A 27,791-nucleotide genomic window follows, 5' to 3' on the forward strand; every position below is an offset into this window, starting at 1 on the left:
CTAATGGTTTAGTCTATGAACGTGACGTTTATAATTGAACTCCGATATCCCCTGTCTTTCCGATTTTCGGGCAACCGAGATGGTAGGTCTACACAGCGTAAAATGTTCACTTTTTCAAAATCCTCATTGCAACGCGTTCATCTGTTTCATGCTTGCTTTAGTTGTTCACTGAGGTATTAGCCCTACGTAATTATATGTAATATAGAGGATAATTTACAGATTTGCTGCTTTGTTGGAGTTTGAAACCAGATAGTACCAAAATCAGTTTTTATTCTCTTCTACATCATTACTTTATCAGACATTATAGGCCATTATACTCCTAGGCTTTAATAGTTATTTAAGCGTATGTGTACTGCAATCATCGTGAGACATAAAGCGGTTGCAGTAATTTTTTCCTACTCTGAACTACCATATCTTTAACTTAGCAAAAAGTTGCTCAACCTAAAGAGCGCTGAAGCTCAGGTGAGTTTTATATTTCAAGACACTAGTTTCAAGATCAACTAACTGTCAGTGTCAAACTTGGCAAAAGCTTGGGAACTAAACAAACGTCAATAATTGCTCCTTGTCATTCACGTATCCAGCTAACATAAACGTTAGCTACAAACTTGAGGTCATAACCTCTAAGACCTTCTAGCAATTATGTTTTCCTAGGTGTGTATGTGCAGCTCTTGAGACTTGCCAAAATCTTTAGACTTCTCAAATGCTACCCATTTTATGATCATGTGTACTCTCAAAACGCGTTTGCTTGCCAATGCTGGAACAGGCATCGGAGACATGAAACCCAGATCTTACAATATACTTAGTTACAGATCTAGAGAACATTAACCGCAAGCCTTTTAGATGGACATGTGGCTTTAATAAACTTGATAATATTTTTTTAATAATAAGTGGAGACTGGTTAATCTTTAAACACAGATGGGAGCTAAAAGACTTGCATACCTTGAGTAAAGTCCAATCTCAAGATCTTAAAGTTAATATTTATCAGTTCAAACAAACCGATCCTCATATTTTACTAGACGCAACGATATAAGACACTATAAAGTATAAACACTAATGCTGTGAAAAACTATTTTATGTATTGAAGTTTTAAATGTACTATTTTATTACTTTTCTTTCTTCTATTCTCTAATTTAACCATTTTATCTCTGCATTCTAGCCTGGCCACAAGAGATACCCTACATATAGATATTCTTCAACTAGACTTCAAACAATTTTTGTCATTCTTCTGAGCTTCATGTAACAAAACGTCTCATAATTTTACTACAGTAACAAAATGTTAGCGTTTATACTGCTTTGCAGTAGTTCACCCGCAATGCCGTTATTTGTGAGACAAATTGCTAGGAGGCTAGGGATTACTAGCTAGGCTAGGAGGCTCAAGGGTATAATAATAATGGCATATATGTACTGAAATTGTAGTGAGATCTAGAAGGCTTCCAGTTGCTTTTTCGTTCTCTAAATTACCATATCTTTAGTAAATACATATATAAAAACCGTAAAATGTATTGGAGCTCAATTGAGTTTTATATTTCTCATATAGACATTGAGATACCGTCGAATAAGTTGAACCTGTATATTTTTTGCTTTGAACACCTTTATAGCGTTAGTGGTTCTTATCCTATAATACAATTGTTTGAGCTGCTTGGTTTGGAATAGCTAAAGTGTTTGGTCACTGAGTATGCGTAGCGATTTTCATTTTCATGACCTTATAATTGTGCAATATCACAGCGCAGTTGCTTCAGATAGGCGCTTCGTTCTCATTGCTGAACTTTACTTGACAGCTCTCTTGAAATTCCAATTTATTAATATAGCAGCAGCTTTGATTATCTTGTTTAAAGCACATAAATTACATAATTTTTTATTATATATTTCAATACATCAAAGTCTTAGCTTTCGAATGAGCCTATATTCAATACACAAAGAATAGTAGAACTATGAAAAACGGGGTGTCAAAATTACGTCCTGCAAAAAAAACACTTGGTTCAGGTACTCAAAATGTGGCGTCATAATTCTCATTTAGCCTTGGGTCGTCGATCCCTTTCGCTGCCATTGAGGCTGCGGTTTTTTGTGACAATTGGTGCTGTTAAACCCGGAGAGCGCTAATAATAAACTAGGATTCTAGATAATCAACAATGCCCGCGATCGTGCTGACCAATACAAACACATGTTCTGGGTTAATTAATTATGCTTCAGTAAATGTACTGTCGTTGATAAAGGTAATGAAATCACATCGATTAAATTATGACCTGCGGTTGCGTGGCCCTAGGACTAAATGTCAATCGCACTTTCGCGAGATCACGCAATGCTTGAAATTAATTAGTCTCAGTCGTCACCCTTAACATCGCATTAAAAATAAAGAGCTAGTGCATAATATCATCGGGAAAATATAGTATGGTTCTTGGAGTCTGAGGTACTTATCATAGAAATAATATGTACATGGAGAACAAATGACACTGATTCCTTTGTCATTTTTATTCGTTCTCTGGAGTTGTCCTACCTTCGCCTGCCACTAGCGTCATTATCGTCACTTTCGTAGTTGATAAATAAACGGTAAGAGCACACAACAACGAATATGAGAATTGTGACGTCACAATTTTTGAGACTATGCCAGTAAACTTTTTCGCTGTAAAGCTCTGGGGAAATCCTATAAACACCAACCAACGTCTGTCTCACCATGACAAACAATAGCTCATTCGAAAGCCAAGACTCTGATGTATTGAAATATACAATAAAAAAATTATGTAATTTATGTGCTTTGAATGTTTTTGAAGCCGCTGGTTTTTATTTTTCCTTTTTACCTAATCAGGATACTACACCCTTTTTAATATTTTCTCTTTTGCGTTTTTATGTTCATATATGATGTCCTGTGCCACACGTTTGTCGATTAGTGTGTAATGTAATTTATATTAGTTGTTTCTTGTGCATCTCTGCCTAGACTAAAGCTATGCTGGTTAAAATTAAAGTTAAATGTTAAAGTTAAAATTGTTAAATTGTCTCAAAAGCGGAACATAAAGTTACCTTAACATAACATTAACATGTTAACATAACATATCTTAACACAGTCGGTAACTCCATATTTCAGGTTTATTAAACCTCAGGTGAAACATTATTCACAAACCTGTTTAGCAATACACTTCGGTAACTTTATATTACGACACTGTAGTACAAGATTGAAGTAGGCCATGTGGCCAACCACATCATTTATATCTAATATTAATAGTACAGTAGTATTAATATAGTTTACACAGCTCATATTAATTAGCTGATTGTTCTATGGCAGGTTATGTACTACGATTCGCATTTGTTACTTTTAAGCTTTCAGACTAACCTTAAGCTATTGTATGCCAACCAAGTTATCTCTATCCACTGCAAAAATAGTTGTATATATATTATCGATGCATTCTTTTGATATATAGAAGACATGCTTAAATAGCTGAAGTAATTGTCAAATTCATATTCAATCCAATATGATAAATAATCTTAATGGTTGACTTGCAACTAAATTCACATTACTGTTATTTGATATGAAAAGATTTACCATGTCTTACTCTGTTGTGTTGTAGGTGCAAAATATGTGGAAAGGTGATTACAAGCTCTTAAAAGCTCAAAAATAAACAGAAAATCGCAGTCACGCGAGACCGCCGTAGTTTGGGTTCTCTTTCCAAAACGGCTCAAATGTGATGTAGTTGTGAGAGATGCTTTCTGTTTACACTTTCATGCAACATCATTCGTCGAAATATTTTCACAAATATACTTCACGCATTCAACAAAACCATGTTAAACTGGCTATCACAGGTGACCAACAGGCTCCTCATGTTTATCAGAGGATGATATGCACTCTTTAGAGTTAAGGTTGAAAAATTAAACAAATTTTTACGGTAGGTTTTGAGATATCAGTGCTCAAAGTGAAAGCATTACAATAATAAAGAAATAGACACGTAAGGACAGTAGACATGGTTTTATTGAATGCGTGAAGTATATTTGTGAAAATATTTCGACGAATGATGTTGCATGAAAGTGTAAACAGAAGCACATCGTGTTCAACTATGTCCCATTTGAGCTGTCTTGAAAGGGATTCTAACGTACGGTGTTTTCATGATGGCTGCAATTAACGGATTCCATCATTCCAACGTACGGCGGTCTCGTGTGGCTGCGATTAACTGTTCGTTTTTGAGCTTTTAAGATCTTGTAATCACATTTCCACATATTTGGCACCTACAACACAACAGAGTAAGACATGGTGAATCTTTTGATACCAAATAACTGTAATGTGAATTTTGTTGCAAGTCAACCTTTAAGGAACTAAGCCCATGAGATGCTTCAAGGCTTTTATGAAAACTCAATAACAAACTTTATAGCTGCTACAACAAAGGCTGCTTAATCCATTCTGGTAATTCTAGAATGAAATTATGAAGTGTAGATTTGCCAGAACTCACTAGATTTTGCACTATTTTGATTGCTCACTACTAACCTCCGGACAGCTAAATTGTAACAAATTATATTTAAAGAAATTATTAAATCAAATGTTTTTAATCTTATTGGGAGCCTATTTAGGTAAGTCACATTGTGAGAGAATGGCGGCAGATTTTGGTTATAAAAAGATTCGTAACTAAATTTTTACTGTAAACTTTGCCTTACCGGTTTTTTCACCTTGCAAAGCTTAAACGATGGCAGTACTTAGACTTGTAATAGTATTCCTAATTTAAGCCCTGAAGACTATGGAAATGTAACACCAACACTAAAAAAATGGGAAAACTTTATTCTATTTGTTAGAAAATTGTTGATTTGTTCTACTTTTTCTTAGGGTTCTAAGCTACACAACATTCAGGGATTAGTTGATGGACTGAGAAATCACTATGTTCAAAAGTGAAAGCAATTCTCCAAAAAATCTTAGTTGTCTCACCTTTTTACAGCCCAAAATCATGTCAATATATTAATATAAACCACAATAGCATACAAAAAAAGAGCCAATGCCTCACAGGTTATAGAGGCTGACTAATTTTATAAACTTATTGCTTATAGCTAAATTGTGTCAAATACCATCCTTTTTCCGTCAAGTCTTTGTCAAAAATAATAATACATTTTTCATTTAGCTGTGAATCGTTTCTCATATGAGTGGCAGTATACTAATATATTTACAATTTTTTCAACTCAGCTATTCAACCCCTACTTTCATATTCCATACCTTCACATGCAATAGATCATGCTACTGTGGTACTTTAAAAAGTATAGTAATCCCTCTCGTTTCGTGGTTAATTGAGAACCTATTTACTAGTTAATAGGTTCCCTTACAAAAATTGAAAATTTGTAAAATAGAAAGTAATAAAAACATCTAATAAAGTCACTGTTTCATTAATCATAAGCATTTTGCTTTTTTAGGTTCATTCAACACTTTTGAGGGTCAAGGTCGTTTAATAGCCATGTCGAAGGGTGCCACAAGCACTTTGCGATTTTACATTTTGCAAAATGTACCAAGAAAAACAGCGAAATGATGTAATAATGATGTTTGCAGAGATTCTAGTTTTGATGTTGCAATGATGATGTTTGCAAGTTTTGATACTAGTCGCTAGTTTTGATACTCGCAAATCTTCAATGAATGTTTCACGTTTGTAAATGATGAAAACGACACTTGCAAATGATGCACAAGTAAATGCCGCGCAAGCTATTCCATTTTAAACATTTACACACTTGTCGTTTTCATTCCAATATGAGTGTCTCGAATGTTCCAAACACTTCTGTGCCTGACAAGACTGTGTCGCTAATTATTGACCTACGGCATAGAATTGCTTACCTTTTTTAACAAAGCGACAGCATTAATCCGCAGCATACTAAACATGTCGATCTCAACAGTTATCGCACGGTAATGCAACACGCGCACAACTCCAAATTTGCATCATGCTAGTCATGGAAATCTAGTGTATATAAATGAGCCAATGTCTCCGATGTGCTGTTCATATAAGTTTGTAGATTGAATTTTGATTACTTACAAATAGTTTTGTTATTTTTGATTTCATCATAGTATTTATAGCTAGTTATAGATTATTTAAACTCGTTTATCAGATTTGATATCAGTACTGGAATCTATATTTCATTATTTCTGTTTATCATAATTATGGTTTTGTTGCTGTTGATTTATAGTTTCCTGAGACAGAAATGATGAGAGATTTCCATAGATTTTAGAATGGAAAGCGTAGAGGCTGAAGCCCTCAGCCCGCAGAAGGTGGCTGACATTACGAGTGACGACAGCATGTATCAGGTCATTGCCCTCGCTAATATTATAGAATCTGCGCATAGACTAGCTAAATTACACAGCGCTGTTTGCAGTTGTGTTATTGAACCAGTAGCCGTAAGATTCTTACGTATCATTGAACTTTCTGTGCTAATAGTCGGTGTGGGGATTGTTTGGGAGCGCATTTCATACTTGAGCTCGCTGCCACGACTATGGTAAGTTCTTATAAATCTCTACCCAGGCTGCTCCCACATCTCGTTGGTTCAGTAGATATAACTTTAAAATTATCTTGGTTGCTTTTTTATAGTTTGCGCTTTTGCAATTATTTTATGGCATGCAAGAGCTTGACAGCAATGCCTCTTGCTCGATCTAAACCATTCAAGAAATGTAATCTGCATTATCACTTTTGGTTGATCAAATTTTCTTCGCAGTTGTATTGGTGAAGGGTTGTGCAATTTGCATTTTGGGAGAAGAAACTTTTGTAAATTGAATGAGATCATTTTTTGATCATATTATATGTATGTTCTGTCATACACATTTGTTACACCCTGTTTGTAGGATTTGTCAAACCTTGTCTGTAGCGGATAGTAGATACCTAAGTTACAGGAAATCCTCAAGCTGAGTGTTCACAGTCTAACATTGTGATGGGGGCAGATTTTTAAGTTTTTAATAGTTTTCATCTCACTGTCATCTGATTTCCTATTCATTAGATCGTTGAACAGCTGTATGTGATTTGGTCAGTGACTTGCAAAACCATTGCTCATACCTGTTTAGTTGCTTTACTCACCATTTTTGTTCATTTAAATCAATATTTATTTTTGATAGGACCGACAAACCGGAGTAATCGATGATAGTATGTTAAATGAATTGCCTTTTAGTTTTTAGAGGTAACTTTTCAGTCAGACCTCGGAGTCTTAAACATATTTGACAGCGACAAAATTATGTAAACAACCAAAATGGGCTTATGTCGTGTCCAATATTATTATAGAATAAACATGCGAGCCTGCAGGATATCCTCGCGTAGCATTTGAATCTTTTAAAATGTAAATTCTGAAATAAGTTTTCACATTTTGTTCAATTGGTTTACACAAAAAAGAACTTCATATTTCAACTTTTCAAAATTGACAGGTGTTTGTTAAACTCCGAGGACAGGGGTTCCCAATTAGGTTCGCTGGATTCCCCCTTCCAGACTACGAAAACTCTATTTCTCCTATTCTATCAGGCTTCCTTTTGCTTTCAATTTGCATACTTTTTCATATTTTGTCATTTCTGTATTCCACAGCACCAAATATTAAGTATCACAGCATTTAGTAGTTTAACTATCTTTATAAAGGTCTGGTCAGCATCTTATTGGTGAAAAGGAAGTAGAAAATCCCCAAAGTTATAGAAAGTATGATGGAACTATGAATCACAAGATAGTACACAATGTAATAAACACCCAGTTTATTAACAACAAACAACAATATGCAGCATGTAGCTATTATGCACAGCTTTACAAATACAATGTATCAGCAAAGATTTATAAATTAAAGCCGGAATTCCCCTGAAAAGGAAAATTCTCCACCATTTGGGAGCCACTGTCCTAGGACTTATTTTCACTGACTCGTAATCCAATTATAAATTTTAAAACTCAAATATTTTATAAAATTATCGTCTCAGCCTTTCAAAGTTTAGCCGTTGTATTACTATGTTGTTCATTGTTTGAACACTTCCTTTATCTAAATTTATTGATTTTTCTGCCTCGCTGCAGTGTTATTAGGTAGCATTTCTCTGAGGAAATTCACTCATTACATAGCTTGTAGCTTTATATTTTAGGATGCCCTTAGCAGTCCATACGCAAGTGTTGGGGGTGATGCGCAGTGCCCTTCCATCAATGTTGACCAGTTCGAGGAGGCGGAAGAAGCTTTTCTACCAAATGGTATGGAGTATGATGAGGAGAACAACATAGCCATGGCTCCTTCACGCGTTCCACTCAAGCATTCCCAGTCAGGTAACTGCTCACACAGTAAAGACGTTTCAGTATTTGCAATTAACTAAGTGTGTAGGTTCATTGACCTTATGATGTTTGCTCTATGGGAGAGTCAATAATTGCTGTTGGGTTCAACCAGTAGAGGTTATTCACAGCTAGTAACTTTCAAAGATGTCATTTGCTATGCTGTTATATCCAAACAGCTGATGAATAGGTTGCAGCTTTATTCAATAGCCTGCATATTTTTAAATTTGATTAACAGTGGACGACCATATGCTATGGTCGTCCACTGTATATCATTAGCCATACATCGTAAGGCGAAAATGCTGTATAGAAGTGTATAGAAACCTATAGTAATTATCTAATACAAACACATCCTGGTAAAGAAATCAAAATGTTATATATGCATGTTGTACATATTAGAATTTAGTGACATAATAGTATGTTAATCTTAGTAACTATAGTTACCTACAGTAATTTAAGTGTACTGAGTGATAATGAACTACCGTTGGGAGTTCTTGCTTTCGAGACAGATGTATATCATACACTTTAAATTTAACTCAAATGAATTTAGATTACTAAACACATACTGAAAGCTAAGTTTTAGTATGTGTTTTTCAACTACATTCCTTAACTTCAACCTATTCATCGCTAGAATTTTATCACTTATCTGTTCCTGGTTCCGTTTTCACAATAACTAATATCAAATAACGCTCAACTGTAACGTATGCAGATAATTGTTTCCTTTCGTCTAAGTACGGATACGATTGGTTAATTAATTAACTACTCACTAATCAGAAATGGTTTGTATGAAGCCTACTATAGCCGTACCATGCGGCTATTGGTCATGCTGAGCTCGTGGTCGTGTTAGTAGTAGTTAGTAGGGTTAGTAGTAGTTAGTAGGGTTAGTATTAGTAGTAGTTAGTAGGTTTAGTATTAATAGTAGTTAGTAGGGTTAGTATTGCTTTGAGTGAATAAACTTGAATCGAAGAATCGTACTTCTTCATCGTGTGAGTCGTCTTTACTTTGTTAGCCCTAAGATAACTTGCAGCATCGCTTAAAACAGCATATTACAGAAAGTTGTACTTGATCGAATATTCTCAATAACAGCAATTCACAATATGTTTTAGTACATTTCGGCAGCTCGCTGTAACATTGTAGGGTTGAATATGTACTGAACTTCACTTGCAACTCTATTCTTATCGCTTTTGTTTTTTACCTAGAATGATTTTAGTGCTAGAATGAGTTGATACAATGATATTATTACATTCATCAATATTATTATGACGAAGTCAATAGTGTTGCATTCATTTGTATAACATATCCTTTTCATATCCATATCTTGGAATTTCAAAAGTATAATTGCTGCAATAATTGCTTTAATTTGCGCATGACTGACAGCGAGCGCCTAAGAATGTCGTAGAAAGATTAGTTGGATACCTGGCTTTGTAAAGCAGCATGGAAAAATGATCAATTTTTGGTGTGTAGCAGTTTTGAAGAACATTGGAAGGGCAACTCCAAAGTTACAGTGGTTGCGTTGTACTTGGAATGATTCTATTTTTCACTCTGTTTTTAGACAAGTATCTCAGTGGTCTGACTGCAAGTTTTGACCGTAACAGGCTAATGAGTGACACCAAGCTTGTCGTCTTACATTACATCTCAGGAAGTTGTTCCTCTTGCAGCTCTTCTCCTTCCGTTTCGCATTTGCAGTCTCCTTCAAACAGGTGATTGATCTCTTGTTGGTGGTTTGCTCGAGTCTTTAATTGTTGAGAGGCATTCATTTAAATGTATCCAAGTCGGTATGCCGACTAGCGTTTGTGTGTGAACGATTCCTTGAAAATAGAAAAGTAAGTCCGCTTAGCTTACTGCAAGCAGAGGCTGGGCATATTTCACGAGCATTGTTGTATAAGCAATGGTTCTGTGATCTTGACTAGATATGTCTGAGTCCAGTGGCAACAAAACCTCGGCAACTAGAGACATGCCCAGTTGTAGAGAGCAGTATATGGGTGGATGTTATTCCTGTCACCACAAGTGACTTTTTTGGGAGTTGAAACCCCAGCCTGTCGTTCACAGGTCTGTTGGTCTAGACCACGTCTGCTCTCTAACAAGCAACATAAGTTGTCCTTTGACTCTCGAATGTTGAGTTATCAGGAGCACACAACTGCTCATTACTCAGTTGTTATCAGTTGGGTGGGATCAAATACTCCACTATTGGCTGCTTTATACATTTTTGTGTTCAGAAGCCCCTAAACTGTAATCATGAAAAGGGTATTGCGATTTGAAAGGGTAAGATTATTGCTGCACAAACAATCGCTCTCTGATCTTGGCTGGGCATGTCTGAGTTTAGTGACAAGGGAGCTTTGATCACTGGAGGTATGCCCAGTTGCGAACAGCAATCTAAGGTTGGATGTTATTTCTGTTACCATCAGTGACATTTTTGGGAGTTGAACCCCCAGTCTGTTGCTTGCAGGTAAGGAGTTCTAGACCACCATGTCACGCCTGGGGCGTAAATTATAAACATAAAAGCAAAACATGTCATGACTAGAGATTTGATTGTATGGAAGTAGCTTTAATCTACCAAAGGTTCAAATTGAATATCTCAGGAAGGTTAGTAGGTTGTACCGATGCTAGCTGGTAACCTAACAAAAGAGTTTAGCCCTTGGTTCATCTTTCTATACAGTGAGAGTGACAGACAGTTTCAGCTATGGGAGACCGACTCCCTAGTCAACAGAGACAGATTGAGAAAGCGAAAATTTTGTCGGCCCAGATTCAACTCTACTCCCGCTTTTGTTTATCCTAATAAACGTGTGGAGGAGCGAACCAAGGTATGCTAATATCATTTTGTTATATGTCACATTCACTGTACTAATTACTTACAAACTAACCCGCCTAGTTTGATAACAGAACTAGAATTAGTAATGGCTGGATAAGCTTTACCTCAAGGTAAAGCTTACCTACGTACAGATTACCTCAAGGTATTGATCATTCGTGAATCAAATCTATGATAATATTCTTGATTCAAAGTTGTTTTTGTATTTGAACTCACCACTGCTGATGGGTAACCTTTATCCAGGATCCTACTAGAAGGTATGTAGAGCAGCAGAGGGTGAAGCACTGTATATAGAGAGTAATGTCACCAAGGGAGTATAAATGGGGCCAATATGGTCCTCTAATATTTCATTTGGCACGTCTCTCTCTGTACTGCGCTCTTGATAAAAGCTCTCTGTGCTCAAGAAGCATGTTAAATTCTATGCTTGAAACTGTTAAGTTGGATCTAATTAGAACAGCATATAATTAGCCTCAGAACTAGTCTGTAAAATATATTTTGTTTCATAGTTGGAAAGTGGATAGTTTGTCATCGTTAAATTTACTCCAGTTGCACAGAGTAATGTTACAGGAAGTATAAGGGGACCATACTGGATCCATTCACCCTTCCTTGGTGACATAACTTTCTGTATACTGTTCTCTGGCAGCAGGCTGTTAAATATATAGACATGATCCGAGATTATCAAGTATTTTTTGTAATTTTACGGCAGAGTAGTAGATAGGAAGATTCATTGCTGTTGAAATTGAGTTAGCCACCTATGAAATGTGCACTTGTGTAACAACAAATCACCAGTCAACTTCTCTGCAGTCCTCTAGATGCTCCAATTTTGTCTCCGTTGAAAATCAATTACTTCAGTGTCTTGTATATGTCTTCTCTAATAGTTATAGTAAAAAAATTTTGATTCTTGATTTTGAAAGCTGGTTGCTGGTCAAAGGGCCTTCTTTCAGATGTCTGTGGCGATAGTGAATGTGAATTTTGGTGATGGTATCTAACAGAATCATCCAAGTTTCACTATGCACACTACATACGCTGATTATCGCCGATATGTTTAGCGGTGATCTACCCTACAATAACAACAAAATTAAAACTCCACATCGGATTTTTGTTTTACCATTGTTTGTAACTTCTCTAACAGAGCAACAATTTCAGTCAAAGCTATTTTAGCAGACTGACCTAACTAGAAATAAAATCTATAAAAAAGTGAAAGACATTTGAGGCGTGATTGATAAAAAGCTGAGACTCACAGGAGAGAACAACTCTAGCCGTAAAGGTTGCTACGGTTATAAAAATAACATCAGCGATGGTGCTGAATATTGCAGTTATGACGGGAAAACCAATGGCTGAATGATGTGTCCTGCAACAACTTGCATCTGTTGTGTACTGTATTTGTTATTTGAATATAATCACATATTTTCAAGTTCAAAAATATTTGCATTTTCTATTAATGAGTTTATTTTTCTAATAGTAACTCTATGGGTTCCATAAGCCAGTGTCCTTTCACCTTGATTAGTAGTATTTGCATAGCTCTTCTTAAAAATTCGTCAAAAAATATCGTGTTGAAATTGGAGCGGATAGCGTCAGGAAGACTCGCGCCTTAGAGTACATTCCTATCTTACTTATACTTACCAGTATAGCAGACTTACCTGAGAAATGTGCATCTACCGCCATTTAATGTGAGGCATCGCTGACAGCTGAAGGGGTTGCACAAAATGTATCAAACCTTTTCACAATTTATTTTTAAAGTATGCCACGAATGCATAGAGCAGGAATGACAGCCAGTTAACTAAAGTCACTATTAAACATGGCAGGTGAAGTATTATATTTGTTGGCAGATAAAATGATCACGGATAGTTGCTTCTAAAAAAGATATAACAGTTTAATTATAGTAACAGTTAGCACCAATGTTTTAAGTAGCCAATCAACAAAGTTTTAATTAACTAGGTTATAGAGTGAAGGAAAGAATTACTAGATAATACTTGTAATCAAATCAATACCAGCTTGCTGTCAAAGTCTAACAGCTTTTCCAAAGTATTTAGCTTCTGTATTCTTTACTCTTATTATAAGTGTTTGCTGAGTTTGGAATCCTGTACAGAATAGAAACATATATATACCTTTAAAGCATAAAATCATGCAATCAGACTTGAAAATGCAACAGAAAAAATTGAAGATGGCCGCCTTTGGATCGACACCTACCATATTTGGCATATATAGTAAAAAGCCGTGTTCATATTTCTAGAGCGGGTCAAATGCGAGTTTCTGCATACGTCGTTTTTAATTAGTTGAAGAAGTTAATAAAAAGATAAAAACGTAAGTACCATTAAATATAGCTGGCTGTAGCTACACAGTAGACGCTCCTAACAAAATGTCCTAAATCTCTATAATTTGAATATACATCCTTGTATTTCATATAAAGCCTGGTTCCCATAAACGCCGCAAAGCGCCGGCGACAGCACCCGCGAGTTATCAGTGGTGAAGCGTGAACCTACGCGTTGGGTACCGCCAGTAGTTGCCGGCACTCAATGCGAAAGTTTAGCACTGTTTAAATTTCGTGAAAAGCCACAGGCAAAACCGCCTCGCTGTACAGGTGCAGGTCAACATTATCGAAACGGCATGGCGAGTGAACATTTTTGATGTAGTTATTAGCGATGCAGCTTTATGTGAATAGAAGCCGATGAGCCTAACGTCGCAGGCGTTTTGCTGCGCAAAATTACCGCCGGGTTTTGCAATCGATATGGGAACCAGGTTTTAGTTAGATACAATAACACTGCCCTCTTAACTACAGTTGACTCTCGTTTGTGAGGGCTAATATAGAGTGAGCCTATTAAGAAGTCTGGAAATTGAAAGTTACAGTACATTAGGCGCTCTCACAACGTAAATACCGTACTTTTCGGACTATAAACCGCACCCCTATATAAGCCGCATATGCTTTATTTTCCAAAAAACCAATAATAAAACAATACATAGGCCGCACCTTTGTATAAGCCGCAGAACTCAGGACGGTGCTTTTTAACATGGCAGTAACTTTGTTGTTTAAAACGGAACATTGCCTAACGGCACTGTTTCGTATTAACCGTTTTTAACCTCGTGTCTAACTGAACAGTACTGTTAGGCATTCACTATGTTTCCATGGTGCGCAGTACTGCGAAACAGCCCCCTCCGAAGTCAAGGGGATTGTACATTTACATGCTGCACAGTGGTTTTCAGCAAATTAGCCAGAAAAGAGAAATTGTATATATCGAATCGCTGGATGGATACATGTAATCGATCATGCGTACCGAACGTCAAAAAAGGTCTTTTTATGCTTTTGTCATCATCATACTTTTATTTACAATACACATTCACAATGTTTTACAAACCTTAACACAATTTTTACAAATAATATATTTTTAATAAATATTTATATAGGGTATAGATTATTGAAATGTTACTTTAGGGCTTGCCACCTATTTTTTGAAAAGTGTTGGTATTGATAACAAAGTCCAGAAAAGTAATCACTTCATCATCTTCGTAGGAGCAGACCATAATTAAATTTAAGTGAAAAAATATCAGAAGAATAGCAAAAACAAAGAAAAGCAGGATAACTTTTGTACTAGTCTATGGCTCTCGAATAATCTGTTTCCACGGCATGAGAGCTATGCGCAGCCACTGCGCAATTGCTGTTTCCTTGCTGTTAATTTGCATTGGCTTCGCACTGACCAGTGCACAGTGATTTCAGTGCGAAGACACCATTTCCATGATTCGGAGAGGGCGCAACACCGAAGCACTGCGCATCATGGAAACATAGTGAATGTTTCGTTTTTTCTTTCACCGCTAGAGGCCCACTAACCGGAGATTCTGGTTAATGTGCCCTAGCGGTGAAAGAAAAAGCCAAAGAATAGCTGCACCCTTATATAGGTCGCATGGCTCAAAGCATCAGAAAAAAGTAGCGGCTAATAGTCCAAAAAGTATGGTAATTCGTTCTAGGAACCTTTACGTTAGAGGGAATTTACGTTATAAGAACAGTAAAATACATGTAATTTGCCTAATGCATTCCAAGATCTTTCCAAACTCACTCCTTTGGCCATGCCAAAAAGTAAAACTTGACGTAACTCGTTTAATTTGTGGTCTGTGCCATTACTGCAGTATTATTGGTTTGCATCGACAACTATTCTCCTTTTTATTGATCGATTCCACTGCTTTTATAGACCATGGCTGCAGTAGTTTCACAACAAGTTGATGGAAACTGCACATTTTCGATGTTTATTTACAATGACTTGCTCATTTTTTTCTAAACAGCAAAATATATACTTCAAAGTAAAACTAATAACAAATATTTTGTACGTCTACGATGAAGCAAAACAACAAAGTATTTCTGTATCCAGAAGTCAAGGTTAAGATAAAAGATAACTTTTGATGACACTTCATCTCGTGACATTCAGATTGGTAGACCGATGCTGTAACACCTGCACCAATCAATCGCCTTTGAAGGTTTACTTGCAACAAAATTCTCATTACAGTTATTGGGTATCAAAAGGTTCGCCATGTCTTACTTTGAAGTGTTTTAGGTGCAAAATATGTGGAAATGTGGTTACAAGCTCTTAAAAGCTGAAAAACAAACAGTTAATTACAGCCATCACAAAAATGCCGTATTTTGGAATCTCTTTATTTCGATGACGTTTTCAAACATTCGATGACGTTTTCAAACATTTTGGTTATCGTTTTGACACGATGTTATCACGTGAAATAAAAGAGTCGATATAAAACGTCTTGTTTTTAGTTTATGACAAACACTTCGGGTTCTACCGAAAAGCCCGTATCAAATATAGATGCTCGCTACTTTACAGTTTCGTTTCAACCAGGTCTAATCATCTAGTCATAATCTGATCATGTGACCCATACTTTCTGCCAAATGGCACGGACAATTTCTGCAGCATTTTTCGGCTATCACAGGTGACCAACAGGCTCCTCATGTTTATCAGAGGATGATATGCACTCCTTAGAGTTGAGGTTAAAAATTAAACAAATTTTTACATTAGGTTTTGAGATATCAGTGCTCAAAGTGACAGCATTACAATGATGAATAAATAGACGCGTAAGGAGAATAGACATGGTTTTATTGAATATGTGAAGTATATTTGTGAAAACATTCCGTCGAGTGAGGTTGCATGAAAGTGTAAACAGGAGCCATCTTGTTCAATTACGTCCCATTTGAGCCGTTTTGGAAAAGGATTCCAATCTACGGCGTTTTCGTGATGGCTACGATTAACTGTTCGCTTTAGAGTTTTTAAGAGCTTGTAATCACATTTCCACATACTTTGCACTTACAATACAGCAGAGTAAGACATGATGAATCCTTTGATGCCAAATAACTGTAATGTGAATTTTGTTGCAAGTCAACCTTTACGTATTAATGAGCAGTTGCGCAGCTATCCCATTCTGTTTTGTCGACACATTTGACGATTTATTACGACGAACTAAAATGTTGAGAAAGTTATATATAAATTATAGATATAACGCTGTCTGCACATCTTTTTTTCCTCCACAAGTGCAGCGAGATAAACTAACATTCAAATCGATTTTGAAAACTCGCCCGACTTGACAATAAACGTTTTATGGAAATTTTTACATAGTACGAAGCAAAAACTTTGCATACATTTTTTACATTATATTGAATTTACGTTATAGGAGGTATACGTTATATCGAACAGCCTATAACCTCGCGTGCGCACGCGCACACACACACATACTTCTAAGCTACAATAGGCATATAAGATATACATGAGAGAGTATAATATATACTATGGTTATATCTGTTATATCTATATCTGTTATAGGATACGGTATAATATTAGTAACAGTAATAATAACAAACGAAAATTACAAACAACACTTTGGCGGGAGGCGAGAGATGGCACGCGCTCATGTCGTCTCTCGGCAAAGCTACTTATTGTCAAAGTTGTCATTTCTTCGAATCGACACGGCCGCATCTGACAATATCGGGGGAATGTCCCGAATGTCTAGACTACAATCTGAGGGCTCGGCCCCCAGACGTAGTCCGGACATTTGAAAGTATGAGAAAGTGAAATCTAAAGATTCAGCGGTCGTCTGTTTTAGGCCATAGCGGTACGCTCTTGTGTTGTATTTAAAATTGGTGAAATTATCCCACGAGTTTTTATGATAAATGCATGTGCACACAACTTATGAAAATGATTCATCAACAATGAGACAAATCCTTGTCTCGAAATCTCATCAACAAATTTAACCATCGTTTTGTAGAGTCGTTAAAGTATAATAACGATACAAAACACATATAAGCCTATTTAAATATGTTACCAAGTCTTTGTAAATTGTCGACATTCTCTTAAAACTTACCCATCTGAACAGATTATACACAAATAGACAAATTAATTTGGCTGAAATTTTCACAAAACGCTTGACAAGCTTAGTTTAATAAAAGTAGGAGTACTAATATATTTATAATACAGATAATAACGTAGGAGTACTGAAATCGTTTCATTTTTGCCGATTTCAAAGTAACTGACATTTTAGAGTTTAGACACTTTTGAGTACTTTGGTATTCTGATGTCCAACGCAGTGTAAGTAAAGGAAATGACGATGATTTTTTTTCTAACGATCCTCATGAGGTTATTACAATATTTAATTATAAGTTTGGATGACTACAGAACAATGACTACGTAGTACAGATTTTCGAAAAATCTATATAAATATCACAACTTCTTGATATTACTAGCTATGACGTTTTGAAATGTCAACAAAATTGTGCATTGGTTTTATATTATTGCTATATTAATAATATTGGTTATTCTAATAATATCAGTGCATTTTACTTCTAATATTGGCCAATATTACATTTCTCTTATTGCAGGGGGAGAGATATAAACATATAATCTTTTCCTTTCATTATTGCTGTTTGTTGTATATAATAACGCCCAGTACATTACAGCTACCATTGCAGTTATCCTATTGCACTGCAGTGCCATTTGACTGCTAATATTGCATTTCTCAACCATCAGTACCCTTTCTTTTTTCCAATATCTCTTTGGTCATGGGCTGTATGACAGTGGAATTTCTAGTATTAATATGGTACTACGGATTATGTTATGGTGCAGGAGCCAGTGTCAGGTGAAAACTCTATTGGGTCTGTCATTGGAGTTACTTCATCAATAGCTGAAGACGATGAGGAAATGGCGACGGATGACGATGGTATTAAGATAACTTGTGAATCGGCGTCTCCAGTCTTCCCTCCGTCGAGCAGTGCAGCTAAGGCTTGCCGACCCAAGCTTAAAGTCGATGTTATAGGTCTGTATATAAGGATATTTTCAGTGGCCTTGAGGCATCCTGATCTCCTTCTTTCGAGTGCGTAGATAATTAGTTGATAATTAAGTCTTGATTGATTTTTGCTTTACAAGGTCCTGGCATAGCAATTGAAAGAGGGGCTGGTACAATGACCTCTGAACTGTAAGACAAACAGTAATACATGACATCTCTACTCATGTTATAATTGATCATTTTAGTTCTTGTTCAGATATAATTATCTCTGTTACTTTGCAGTTGTCTGTTGTCTCAAGTTCTTGCTTTAAGTAGAATTTGATAAGTATTCCATTATTATTATATTAATAATAATATTTAGCTTAAACAAGGAGTCACATGCGCTGTCTGTAACTCTGAGATTGAAAGGTTTTTTATTGTAGGTGGTAATCAAATGACTATCTCGCTTCGGTAGTAGTTATGACTGTTTTATTTCAGCAAATCACTTTTGTATGACTTGAAACCTCGTTATATATTCCTCTACAGCAGGTGTGATATGAGAATTTTACAAACATTACACAATAATAGTTTTTCATATTTTATGTTAAAACTAGGATCAGACTTACCACCCCAATCCAAAATATATACTATGTTTCTGACTGAGTGTTTGACCCGCTTCATGCAGGCATGTATAGCGAAAAGCTTACCGACCAAAAGGCCGTTTTCATATTCGTATAGCAGCTAAAATGGAGATTTCACTTGTGATATTTTTGTAATATTTAAGTTTGATGCGTTACCAGTAAACAAAATATCTAAGTGACTTTAAAGGTTGACTTGCAACAAAATTCACATTACAGTTATTTGGTATCAAAAGATTTACCATGTCTTACTCTGTTGTGTTGTAAGTGCCAAATATGTGGAAATGTGATTACAAGCTCTTAAATGCTCAAAAACGAAAAGCCGCCGTAGATTGGAATCTCTTTATTTCGATGACGTAACCACGAAATTTAGTTATCGTCGTGTCACGTATGTTTTCACGTGAATTAAAAGGCCAATAAAAAGCTCAATATAAGACTTATCGTAGTACTAGTTTATGACAAACACTTCGGGTTTTACCGAAGACCCAGTATCAAATATAGATGCTCGCCACTTTACAGTTTTGTTTCTGCCTGGTCTAATCGGCAAATCGTAATCTGATCATGTGACCCAATACTTTGCAAATAATTTCTGCAGCACTTTTCGATTATCACAATTGACCAACAGGTTCGTCAGGATTATCAGACAATGATATGTACTCCTTCGAGCTAAGGTTAAAAAGTTTAACAATTTTTTATGGTAAGTTATAAGATATCAGTGCTAAAAGTGATAGAATTACAATGACGATAAAACAGACGCGTAAGAACAATAGACATAGTTTTATTGAATGCGTGAAGTATATTTGTGAAAATATTTCGACGAATAAGGTTGCAAGAAAGTGTAAACAGAAACCATCTCTCACAACTACATCACATTTGAGCCGTTTTGGAAAAGGAATCCAAACTATGGCGGTCTCGTGTGGCTGCGATTAACTGTTTGTTTTTGAGCTTTTAAGAGCTTGTAATCACATTTCCACATATTTTTCACCTGCAACACAACAGAGTAAGACATGGTGAATCTTTTGATATCAAATAACGGTAATGTGAATTTTGTTGCAAGTCAACCTTTAAGCTTTGCTGACTTGACCTACTGATTTTGTGGCATAATAATGAAAGACAGCAGCCTGTGATAGACTTAATTCCTTAGCAACAGGTTCTTGAAAAGTTTGGTGTGGTAACAATTCACCCATAACTATTTTTGTAGTAGATTGTGAAGATTATTAGGTTATTTTAGGTTAAGTTCAATAAAATAAAACACTGCCTGTAGCATAAGGTTTGTTTTTGTAGCGGTGTTGAACTACAACTACATGGCTATAATGACGATAGTTGGCTTTAGTCACCGACCTACGCTTTCTCTCTTGATAAGCTAAATATTTCTGTGATAACATTAATTCTCATTAAAGTGGAGTTCTCTGTAGGACGTTCATAAAGTACACAGATTCTGACACCTTTAATATCGTTATGTCAAGCGAAACATTTACTTGTATCATTTATTTAGCAAGTCATTTGCTATTAAGTTGAAAGGGTAAGTCGAATGAGAGGTTGTGATTGTTAAACTGCTCGCTGCAAGTTCTATCGCTTTATCTACAGCTGCTCAGAGTTACGGAGCTCTTAGAATGAGTCAGACGAGACTACAGGGTAACGGTTCTAGTTTATACATTTCTGCTGCCAACTTCTTGCTATTCGCTGCAATTTTTCATACCGCTCTCCTTATCTAGCTCAGCTCATTAGGCACTCCGAATAGACTGTTTTCTGACCATTTCAGACTTATTGTTGAGTGGGACTGGTTGCTGATTAGTCAATGAGTAGGTGGGACTGTGTGTAGGCTCATTTCAGAGTAGGTGTGCTAGATAAACCGTGTGTAGACGAGCTGGTTGCTGGTGAAGTTAGTCGCTGATTTGAGTGGAGTGGGATGATGATTATGTCTGGCTGGTTGCGGATGGGCTGTAGCTTCCTGCTAGTTGTGTGAAGCTGTGTGCTGATTGGCTCGGGCTGATTGCTGATTTGTTAGTGTTCGTTCCTAGTTGGGTGGAACTGGTTGTTGATTGGATGGACAACTTTGTTGCTGATTGGTTGGAGGAGCTGATTATAAATAATGCTTTAAATTCTGCTTTTACAACAACTTTGATGAATCTTTAACTGTTCATTAAATAGATTTGAAAAACTTTCCAATCTGTACATTTCAAATTAGCTGTTTAAGAACAATTCACAACATCCGATCACTGTTCAGAAAGTTTTGTCAGCAGTGGAAGGTGTAGGTTGTTTTAACTTGCTAATAAAAGTATAGCTTGTAAGGTTGAATTATTTCTTGCACCTACAAGCTGGTTTTTCTATTTTTTAGAGCAAAAATTATAAAGTTAACAAAGTCTTGTGGCATATATTCAATAAACTAAATTGTGTTTTTATTTATTTTTTGGTGTTGGGTCACATCGTTTCTTTCAAAGCATAAAAAATTTAATATCAGCACAAACATAGGCTAAAGGTAAACTCCAAATGGCATCATTATTATCATGGCCTTTTTTATTTTTTGTGTGTAAAAATCTCTGCCTTAATTAAATTGTGCTGTTTTATTTTTTTCTCGATTGGCATTTTCCAAGAACAGACAGGAAACTTCAGATTGTTGTTTCATGTTTATCTCCAAAAATTGCATGTTTTAAACCGTCACATCGATATTTTTCAGTGTACTATACTGCTAAAAGGGCATAATTCGGTTACACAAAATAATAATTAAATGCATGAACACGCACCGATTGCCTCATTTCTATTGTTGGCTTGTTAATTTATATTCAGCTTGCTGAAATATAATATATAATAATATAAATATAATACAATCACCGGTTTTTACAAAGTTGAAGCCAATGGTGTTATTGCTGCAGCTTTACCCCTGTATGCGTGTGTAGGCTGAGCTGCCCAGTGTATATCGAAGTATGTCTATAAATACAGGCTTATATAGACTGCTTACTAAAGTGTATTTGAGTATATAGCAAGCTTGTTACACACTAGTGCTGTGATCTACTTCACAAACTGCATTTTCATGATTCAAAGATATTCTTTGTAGAAGTCAACTTCGATTTGAAAAATAATTGTAGTCAGGTTTGAATAGTAGGAGGAAATTGGAGCTGAGCCAGTTGTTTAAATTTTAACCGATTACAATAACCAAAATTCATTCATGCTCTTGTAAACTGTCTAGCACATTTTACCTAGTAGTTAATCTATTCCGATGTTTATAATAATTTTGATGATTTGTAGTTTTGAAGTAATATTACACTAAATTAATTTTTGTTGGAAGGTCATATGAATGACAGTGGTAGGAATTATTACTCCTGGTTTTTCATACAAACTAAATATTACTGGTCGCAGTTCAAAATCTTTGAAGATTATAATTTTCATTCTTCAAAAAATTCATTTGTAGTATTTTGCCATTGAGGTGGAGAAAAGCATTCATCAAGTGATCAAAGTTCCGCAGTTTTGTTATTTATGCGTATCAATGGTGCTACGGTGGACCAGTCATTGACGCATGGAGTCTGTGATTCACTTCACAGCGTTATCTAGAATCTCACTACACTTTTAACTAACGCTACATTTGTACGCTACACAATATTTATGCTATTACTCACCACATTGTGTGCCGCTGTTTATTCTGCTATCGCTCACTAATATAGTCTCTTTTCTGCTTCTGTCTTTTTTACCTCTGTGATATCTCAGCTTAAATTCGTATCATCCAGCCTGCTCTTGTATCTATTTAGGCACATTTGCATTTTAGTACAATTTAGTATATACTAATTATGTTATAGAGGAACTATTCACTGTTTTCATAATTCTGTTTAAAGCCAGTACTTTCAAGATTGTAACAACCGGTTAGCATAACATATTCCGTTAATATAATAATATACATTCTCAGCTATCGACTTTATCCAACAGCTAGTTATCAACATTTATAGTTTTTGTATTTATGTTTATTATTTTTCCTAAAAGAGGAGCAGTCAGAGTTTGACTTCCTTACTCCAGAGGAAAAGCTGCTGATGGACATTGATGCCGAGGTTTCAAAGACTCTTTCTGGTAGGTTCTTTTTCCATTGTTCCAACCATTTTTTAATTATAATTACTTGCTACATTAGAAAAAAAATCTAACTTTTCTTTTTCCTGTTCATTGAAGAAAATTCATTTAAGGTGAAATTTTTATTCTTGTATTTTCTATGTTTGGTTTACGTTATCTTCTTGATTTATTGCCATTGTAACTACTGTGTTTTCCTGAGTATAAGTCTCACAGACTCAAGATGTACAATAATGAATGAAAAAGCATAAGTCGCACTGCAGAATAAATCAAATTTTTTACGGAACTTTATTAGATAAAATTAAACATCAAGAACAGACATTACATTTAAATAGCAAACAATTAAAAAATATACTAGAGGCAGCAACAGCCAGAACGGGGTGTTTACACTACATGATCGCGTTAACATAAAATGTCAAGAGTTATTTTGATAACTATAACATAAATAACATGCTAAGAAGTTTACCATGCTAATCAACTTCATCCAACAGCTAGTTATCTTAGCCCAAAATTGTGGGCTAAAAAGTTTACCAAAGCAATCCATAATCAGTGCAAATACGCAGTAGCTAAAATCTAATGAAATGTTTATCAACAGCGTTACTTGTCAATTACGCTTGTGTCGGAGATAGAAAAATCAGTCCCTTAGCTTTTAGCCCATAATTGATCATTCGTTCTCTTCGCATCAGTAGGAGTATCCTCTGCCTTTCGCCCAGTCCTTAGGAGTTTCTTAAGTTTCTTGTAAGTGGAATCTCTTGAAAGTTTCTCGCCAACTCCAACTTTACTTTTTGCTGTACGACTGGTAATAAATAATATGTCAATAATTTCACGTGTTAGTCACTCTGGAGTATAAGCCGCAACCCTGGGCAAACTATGGAAAAAGAGACATAATGGGGAGAATAAGGTAGTTGCATTCTCAGACGCTGCCTCATATGAAGCGATGTATAACTATCGATCAGCACTTTCCTTATCTCTATTTGATTGCGCAACTAAATTTTTAATTTTTTGACATTCATAAAATAATCATACAGTCAGTTTCCCCTCATTGCAGGTCTGAACTTAGACGATGAGGATTTGCTGCCTCGCACACCTCATACGAAGGTAGCTGATTTTCTTCAAGTCATCGGTAAGAAAGTTTTTCAGTATTGTTTCATATATTTTGTTTTGGCAGGCCATGTTAGTGTCTCACATTGGATAAACGGCATGGAGTTCTTCGGGTATAGACTTACCCTTCCGTGTTGGCTGATGTACACTGTAAGAGATTATTGTTTCAGCGATGTTATTATTAGTTTATGAATGGCAGGGAGACCCTGAGGTGGGCATTGCTTGCTTATCTGAAAAAGCTACTTGTGAAAAAATTATTCAAACAGATTAAAAAATATTTTTGATCATTTTTGAAATAGTTGTTATTCTCAGCTAATATTCAAATGTGACAGGACTTGGTACCAAAATTAGATATCTTCATTTCTGTATGTTAGATTCTCTACATTAGATATCTCAATACGCTGACAAAGTCAGCGTATTGAGCTGTTTTGTTGAGTTTAACAAAAAGTACCAACATCTGTAGATCGTGTTTTGTCATGATTTCATTTATTCATTTTTTCACGAAGTTTTCACAATGTTTTCACAATTCATCAATTCACAAGCAGCTGACACCAAAATCTAAGCGTACCCTTTCAGGCCTGATGTAAGGTCATGGGGTTACTATCTTTCCAGGTAGATATTGTACTATGTAACATATAATTTTATTTATGTAATGGAAATTGCCATGAATTGTTATATTTTTTGCACAGCATTTATGTGTAATTCGCGCAGACAGGAACTTATCAGATGGATAGCTCGACTCATGTAGTGGCCATGTATGCCGTCTTGTACTCTTTGCCTTTGCACAGCACCGTCATCCCTAAGTTAAAGGGCAAATGTAGAACTGTTCATACATGAATCGTGTGGCCTTTGGAGCAAGCATGTCATGATATCAGCTTCATAAAAAGAAAAACAATTACTACAATTTTAACTTCTTTAGTATTTTACTGAATAACGTGTACTGGAGAGAAAGTGTTTGAATTACTATATTATTCAAGTCACCATGATACATTATACTATTCTTTCTACTTCGCTGACATAAATTGTTGTTACATTTATCTATGTACTAGATGCGCTAGCGGGCGTTACCCGAGTGTTAAAAATCAGCTTATAAGCAATGAGAGTTGCCTGCCACTTGCTATTACATTGCCAAATGTTAATTTGAGTAAGCTTAATAATAAGAGCTACCCTTCTCCGTGACGTTACGCCATGACGTTGCATCGTGACCGAAAGCGGTAGCCTATTTGCTCCTATATAGCGACATATATCGCCGAGCGTATCTATAATAAAGCTTATGTGGCATAGTTAGGTGTCGGACTGTCGATTTGAAAGTTCTGAGATCAAATCATCTGCTTTATGAATTCTTTATTCCAAGATTTTAACAGTTATAGCTGGACATATACAACGACGGACGACCAACTTTGAGCAATATATATATAGATTCTGACCTCAATGGACATATTGTTTCTGTTTCTAGGTAAGCAATATGACAGGGTATTCAATGATGCCATTAGACAGAATGTGCCTCCGACACCCCCACATATTCCGGAGCCAAAGCCCGGTATCGAATACAACGACTTTGTTGAACTAGTAGACGATGTGACTGACAACCTTTCTCCACTTGGTGGCTGGCATCAGGTACACAGCGCTTATCTTTAATGGAATTAGCAAGGAAAGATTAAGGGATTGCACCTGTATTCTATTTCTGGTTTTTCGTAATGCTTGATTGCTAAGTCAGTAACAGGAAATATCTTTTATGCGGACAACTGTATTATCTTGAGTAAGAATAGCCTCTACATTCTCGCTTCGTTCGGCCATACAAGGTATCAGACAAAGACTGTCCGATATCTCACTTTTACATTTGTACCAGTTTTGATGGATAGCATTTGCTGGAACAGTTATCTTTTTTATACACACACACTTCTATGCACGAGTTGTTACTATTAATTCAACATTTTCAGGTTTTATTCTGTTTTCTCTGTTCGTATTAATTGTATCATTACTAAATCATTTTTATTGTAATTGTAGCAAAACAAACTTAATTTAGCTATTACTTGCTAATTATTTCACATTTAAACACTTATATAGTTGTTTTATGTTGTTTCTCAATTTATTTGACCTGCACAAAACATTTTTCTCATAGTATTAAGTTTGAAAATTAGAATGGTAGCTTTTGTTATATGTTAAATAAAAATAATTTTTCTGTGCAAAGACTTTTATTACCCGGGCAACGCCAGGCATTCAGATAGTCAATACTATATACATGTTTGTTCGCTTTATAGAAACTTAAGGCTATATAAGGTGTTGTGAAATCTACTGCATTATCCATGTGTCAAAATCTATTGTATTTGAGTTTCATAGAGACTGTCCAATTGCTGTGATAAATTTGCTCTCTTTATTTGAATTTGTCTCTACCGATGTGGTAATTCTATTGTAGTTTGCTTCAAGCTAGCCATGTTTCTTTGGTTTGTTTTTCAAAATCCTTTTTTTGCAGATTGCTCTCTATATGAGGTTCGGCAGTGCCCTGGTGTCGCATCTTATGTCACAAGGTCGTGCAGGGGTAACATTTGTCGCTGACTATACAGCGAGAATAATATTTGATAGAGCAGCAGAGTTTCTCATCGAGCATGGAGGATGGGGTGCTGTAGCCAACATGTCTCCGACCAATCCTCTGTTTACATCGTCGAGTAGTTCCTCAACCAACCAATCACGATCTCCTCTACCTATGCGAGATGTTGATGATAATATTGCTTTCGGCTTCATGCATAGAGGTACCTTTATATGAGACACTGCACATGTTAATTGGTTTCCTGTTAATTTTATACGTTAGTTGATCGTTACTGATATTCAGAGTTGTCTTCTCAGTAGGGAAAGTTGTTTCACCATTTATGCTCATTGTATTTTGTGCACTTGTTAGTTTGTTAGTCCTAGTTGCTTATCTAGTCATTCGAGGAGAGTTACTGATACTCACTCTTTCTGTCCTCACCAATATCGTTCTTTAAAAATTGTCTATTCTCCATATCTAAAATCAGATGTTCCATGGTTCTATAATTTTTGGGCTATTTTTTGCTTATTATTTTGTTAGCAGTTTTTTTTATTGGTGGAGAGCTTATATCGAATCTCAAATATATTGTCATTCCGTTCCAGATATCTTGCCTGTTATCTTACCCACTCTCCTTGTTGCCATGTTTGATTGAACTTTTATCATTTTAGTTTCTGTTCCCACTTAGCTCTTTTCTTTGTTGATAGCGCTACTACTGAATGCGCGGCGTTGCCAACTAATAAAAAAATATTTGCATGCATTTACTTTTATTTAATAAATACAAGATTTACCGTTCTAACTTTCAAACATCATATTGTGATAAAACTTATTTGTGCAGTTCAAACAGATTTAGAGAAAAAATGCCACTTCTATTTGACTGCCACTATTTGACATTCTTAATCCTTACGAACCCATAATCGTAAGTGATTAGAAAAAAAGCATCAACAAAACCGTACTGATAATAACTCGACTACAATAATAATAACTCGATTACAATAATAATAATTAATCCTGCCTTTTTCCTGTTCATATCGAAGTCCGTTTTCCAACTTCAAAGCTTTTCGTTTTCTTTGTTAAAACTTTAAAAGCAACACCATAGATTTTATTAGTAATGTATCAGGCTAATAATACGTAGTTACTTGTTTAACGCGATCTTGATGCTTCGATGTATGCAATAAGGTTTTCGCATTTGCGATGGAATCTGTGCTACT

The 27,791-nt window shown here is 35.7% G+C and overlaps 1 protein-coding gene across 3 annotated transcripts; it reads left to right on the forward strand.

Annotated features, from left to right (window-relative positions):
- The first annotated feature begins 101 nt into the window (after positions 1 to 101).
- LOC137408863 (uncharacterized) lies at positions 102 to 27,184 on the forward strand. 3 transcript variants are annotated; one of them, XM_068095448.1, is made up of 11 exons: positions 102 to 173; positions 6,136 to 6,253; positions 8,042 to 8,216; positions 9,772 to 9,919; positions 10,876 to 11,020; positions 18,132 to 18,321; positions 20,496 to 20,543; positions 22,881 to 22,964; positions 24,007 to 24,081; positions 25,516 to 25,676; positions 26,533 to 27,184. In XM_068095448.1, exons 2-11 carry the CDS (start codon positions 6,179 to 6,181, stop codon positions 26,821 to 26,823), a joined length of 1,392 nt encoding a protein of 463 aa, XP_067951549.1. In that variant the 5' UTR covers positions 102 to 173; positions 6,136 to 6,178; the 3' UTR covers positions 26,824 to 27,184. The 3 variants fall into 3 exon arrangements, with proteins under 3 accessions (XP_067951549.1, XP_067951551.1, XP_067951550.1); XM_068095449.1 differs by having other exon boundaries at positions 113 to 173; positions 6,171 to 6,253; XM_068095450.1 differs by lacking the exon at positions 20,496 to 20,543.
- Positions 27,185 to 27,791: the final 607 nt, after the last annotated feature.

This window comes from Watersipora subatra, chromosome 11 (genome assembly GCF_963576615.1).
Source record: "Watersipora subatra chromosome 11, tzWatSuba1.1, whole genome shotgun sequence".
Lineage (NCBI taxonomy): Eukaryota > Metazoa > Bryozoa > Gymnolaemata > Cheilostomatida > Watersiporidae > Watersipora > Watersipora subatra.

Excerpts from the sequence above, each read along its gene's own strand:
- LOC137408863 (XM_068095448.1), top strand. The coding sequence starts at position 6,179 with ATGGAAAGCGTAGAGGCTGAAGCCCTCAGCCCGCAGAAGGTGGCTGAC. Across the intron at positions 18,322-20,495 it reads GCTTAAAGTCGATGTTATAG|CTGCTCAGAGTTACGGAGCT; the intron begins GTCTGTATATAA and ends CTTTATCTACAG. Across the intron at positions 24,082-25,515 it reads TGATTTTCTTCAAGTCATCG|GTAAGCAATATGACAGGGTA; the intron begins GTAAGAAAGTTT and ends TTCTGTTTCTAG.